This window comes from Drosophila erecta, unplaced genomic scaffold (genome assembly GCF_003286155.1).
Source record: "Drosophila erecta strain 14021-0224.00,06,07 unplaced genomic scaffold, DereRS2 tig00000092-arrow-pilon, whole genome shotgun sequence".
Taxonomy (NCBI): Eukaryota; Metazoa; Arthropoda; class Insecta; order Diptera; family Drosophilidae; genus Drosophila; species Drosophila erecta.
Genome location: NW_020825207.1, coordinates 813,423 through 817,728, shown reverse-complemented (window position 1 = coordinate 817,728; position 4,306 = coordinate 813,423). Strand labels below are relative to the sequence as shown.

Here is a 4,306-nt window from a genome sequence, read left to right as displayed (position 1 = left end):
GTTGACAGGGTTCTCAGAAAATGAATAGCTCAATTCCAAACCTTCCACAACGAAATTGTATTTGTATACCAATCAGAACGATATATTATTATAATATATTATAAATAGTATTACATTATAATATTTACATATTTCTAACTTAGAGTATAAATATGAGATCTATCCAAGTTTTAAGTTTTATTGCGTTATTGACAAACCGTTAAAACTCATTTGAAGTTCTATTAAGTATCTTATATTCACCTGGGCTCAGCAGCAGATAAAAATAAATAAAAAGTTATAAAATAAACAAAGAAATTTTGCGGTAAATTTGAAATCAAAAAGCTTCACTTATAGTGCTTACTGATCGTTGCGAAATAATCCAATTTCTGCATAATGTTAACTTAACATACACAAAGCTTCTAACAGAGATCTATCGGTACTACCAGGGATGCGAGCTAGTGTCATCGATTCGGCAATCGAGTTTTCTAAATTCAGACTTTTCTTTTGGCCGTCGTGTGTGCGTGTTGCCCTGCCTTCAAGTTGGCGTTGCAAAAATTCCCCTTATTTGATCGACTTTGCTGACGAGGTACCCCAACAGAGCAAAAAAAAACCGTGGCATCCGAGAAACCCCAGCAGATTTATCCGAAGACAATCGTTACACGTCCATTTGCAAGTGCCCTTGGCAACAAGTAATTTCCCCCCCTCCATTCACTGCAAAATCTCTATTGAAATGCAGAACGGAAAGCCGAGATCGGCGGCCAGGCCGTCGTTCCAACGCCGTCCCAGATCCGGAGTGGCCAACACTCCCACTGATAACTCTGCTGTGAAGTCAGAGGCCACGGACAACCACACGGGCAACGACGACAACGCCTGCGTGGTGTGCTTCAAAAACGTGGAAGTCTTCTCCATCGGCGACTGTGATCATCCCGTGTGCTACGAGTGCTCCACTCGGATGAGGGTACTTTGCCAGCAAAACGAGTGCCCAATCTGCCGCCACGTCCTGTCCAAGGTAAGGCCTGTGATTGTCTAATGAACGTCTTGCTCATTCCACAAAACTTACAGGTTTTGTTTACACTGGATAAACTGCCGTATCGTGAACTGGAGGCCAACAACCGCTCTGATTTCTACAGCAAGAAGTACCGCATCGGCTTTTGTACCGCCGAGATTCAGCAGAAATTCTTCAAACTGCTCGACCATCCCTGCCCCAAGTAAGTATGCCTGGCCGGCACTTAAGATGCTCAATTAGGGCTCACCCTTCTTCATTAAATTACAGATGCGATGCCCCTCCATACCGCACGTTCCAGGGCCTTCGCAACCATGTGCGCAGCGAGCACAACCTGCTGTACTGTGACCTGTGCGTCGAGACCCTTAAGATCTTCACCTTCGAACGGAGGTGCTACACTCAAGCGGAACTGCAGCTACACAACACCAAGGGCGACCCGGACAATCGGTCTCACCGCGGTCATCCGTTGTGTGAGTACTGCAAGAAACGCTATTTGGACCGTGATGAGCTGTTTCGGCATTTGCGCCGGGAGCACTACTTCTGCCACTTTTGCGACGCCGACGGCTGCAATGAGTTCTACAATGACTATGCAGATCTGGCGGATCATTTCCGGACGGAGCACTTTCTCTGCGAAGAGGGAAAGTGCGCCACCGAACAATTCGTCGGCGCTTTTCGCAACGAAATCGAGTACAAGGCTCACGTGGCCAACGTGCACGGTAAGTCGCTCAGCAAGCAGCAGGCCAAGCAGACGCGCACCTTGCAGCTGGAAATCACATTGGGGCCTCGTGGACGTAGCGTACAGACAGAGCAGGGCATAGTCAACAGAAGAGCCAGGTGAGTGGAACGCCATCCGATATGTAGAAGGCAAGCTTAGAATTTAATACCTTATAGAAATGACGAGGACAACGACTACCAGACCGAATTGCCTTCGAGTAGCCAGCGCCATGTTAGCATTGATGCTGGCAACGAGGAGCAGTTTCCCACACTGAGAGGCGCTTCCACAGCTCCCAGCGTATCCTTGGTAAGAGCGCCGCCGCCCTCGATGCGCAATCTTAGTGGAACATCGGGTCTTGCTCGGACCAAAGAAAACTTCCCGGCTCTGGGAGGCGGAAATGGAGCTGGCGTTGCTGGGCCGAACAGCAGCAGCCTCGCCGCCAGGGCTGCTCAATCCCAGCATCCCGTGGCAGCTGTCTTTAAGAAACCCACAAGCGCGGCGAGTGCTGGCAGTCGAAGTGGGCCTCCCAGTAACGGAATGCTTCTGCATGTGTCAAATCGACCAGCAGCTGTGCCAAAGAAGGCAGCCACACCGCAGATAGACTTCCCTGCACTACCAGGTAAGGGAAACAAGAAGAACCTGCGAAACCTAGAGGAGGATATGCTGCCTAGCGCATCTGCAGTGCCCATGGCGAACATCTCAGCTAAGCATCGGCCTCTGGCGGATGACTACGTGTCAGTGGCTAATCCGAGCACCTTCCAAAAGCTTCAAATGGTACAAAAGGAGGAGGACGAGGCCAAAGCGCGTAAGGAGGCTTTGAAGAAGAGTGCGCCCAAACTCACTGCGGCAGAATTCCCTAGCCTTGGACCGAGCGCAAGCGCCAGCTCGAGCAGGGCCACTGCTCCGAAGCCAGCCAGTGGATCTCCCTCACTGAACTGGTCCAAGCCAGCTTCCGAAAAAAAGCAGCGTGAGCTGGAGAATCGCATGGCCAAAGTGGCACCGGCCCCGGTTTTGCCGAGTCCAACATCTAGACCGGCTTCCAAGGCAAGCAATAACAATGTCCAAGAGCAGCAGACGAGCAAAAAGGACAAAAAGCAGAAGGATAAAAAGAGCAATCAGGAAAATCAGCCTAAGACGGGCAAACAGAAGGAAAAAAATAATAACAACGAACAAAAAGCCAATGGGGCTCCACCTACGCCAATACGTTCTCCGCCCGGCTTAGAATCTGGCGGATCGCTTAAACCACCACCAGGATTCGTGTCCAACGTGACTGTTAACTCGGTGGCCAAGCTGCCCAACAACCTCACGTTCACCAGTTCTCTGGGCGAGTCGTATAACATTGTACCTAGTCCCTATACGTACACCGATCCACCAGATACTGTGATCAGGAATCAGGTAAGCGAACGTCGCTCGCTATAACAAGACATTTAGTTAAAAAGCGTTTGTTTTTCGTTTAGAAATTGGTTGATGAGGTTATGTCCTTACTCAAAACTCCAGAAGCATTGAACGAATTTCGCTTGCTTTCGTCCAAGTTCCGGGACGGATCCTGTTCTGGTCAAGCCTATTACGAGCACTGCCAGTCCGCCATGCTGAGTTCATTTAACAACCTGTTCCCGGAGCTGCTGGCCATGCTGCCAGACATTAGCAAGCAACAGGTAAGACTCGTTTGCAAAACTACATAAATAAAATAACTCCATTATTTCGACAATTTCCAGGAACTGTACCTAGTGCACAAACAACATCTGAACAGCTTGTCGCCCGCTCAGCGCAAATCCGTGCCCACACTTGAGGTTTGCAAGGTATGCAAACAGATCCTCGCCACCGCCGACTTAAAAAACCACCAGCAGGCGCATGAGCTAACCAAAAATTTCCCCGTACTCGGAAGCTCAGCTTCCAATACGCACCGCAACTAAGGCGGTGGGATCGTAGGACAACAAAAGCTTTATCCCTGTATATTTTCTATGTATATACCGTTTCATTCGTTTTGAAGCCATGTCATGTTGTAAGTGGTAATCCGAAAAAGAACTAGCCGAACTGCATATATTCCCCACAACGAGACCCACGAAGCACTCTGTTCAATGTGACTTAGTCCAAACAGATGCGTAGTGAGCCACCTGTTACTCTGGGATGGGTTTTTAATATCTATGAGTGAGCTTGTGTCTAGCAAATGCCCGCAACCTAATAAAGTTAAAATCAATCACAATTATGTTTCGTAATTACCCGGTTTGTTTGCCTAACTTGTCACCTTATCTAGTGACCACATATGGTGGTCGCAGTTATCACCAAATGGAAATTGGTTGTAGTTGGGTCGAATGGAGCAGATTTATTATCGGACATATGGAGCTCTTCTGCTCTTATCTACATCGTTTGCAAGTGTTTGGTTTGTATTTTCTAATTTAGGGAAAATAATATCGTCGAGTAAACGAAAAAAGCTTTGGTCATTTATGAAATTCGAGAAAAGCTCATTTGGATTCCTTATGAAGAGCTATTATTATTATAATAATTTTAATTAAGGTATAAGATTTATGAAATAATTCGCCTAAGTTTTTGAATTTTTACAAGAGGGAACGCTACAGTGGAGATCCTCGCTATCAGATACCCGTTACTCA

General features: G+C 47.5%; 1 protein-coding gene across 1 annotated transcript; it reads left to right on the top strand.

Moving 5' to 3' along the window:
• Positions 1–386: 386 nt before the first annotated feature.
• On the top strand, positions 387–3,900 carry LOC6548259 (E3 ubiquitin-protein ligase ZNF598). The gene is made up of 6 exons (XM_001976588.3): positions 387–988; positions 1,042–1,187; positions 1,253–1,816; positions 1,874–3,092; positions 3,155–3,352; positions 3,413–3,900. Exons 1-6 carry the CDS (start codon positions 428–430, stop codon positions 3,608–3,610), a joined length of 2,886 nt encoding a protein of 961 aa, XP_001976624.2. The 5' UTR covers positions 387–427; the 3' UTR covers positions 3,611–3,900.
• Positions 3,901–4,306: the final 406 nt, after the last annotated feature.

Bases quoted from the DNA above. Each gene is read 5' to 3' on its own strand.
- LOC6548259 (XM_001976588.3), top strand. From the start codon at position 428: ATGCGAGCTAGTGTCATCGATTCGGCAATCGAGTTTTCTAAATTCAGA. The intron at 989-1,041 runs GTAAGGCCTGTG...CAAAACTTACAG, and splicing joins GCCGCCACGTCCTGTCCAAG to GTTTTGTTTACACTGGATAA. The intron at 1,188-1,252 runs GTAAGTATGCCT...ATTAAATTACAG, and splicing joins CTCGACCATCCCTGCCCCAA to ATGCGATGCCCCTCCATACC.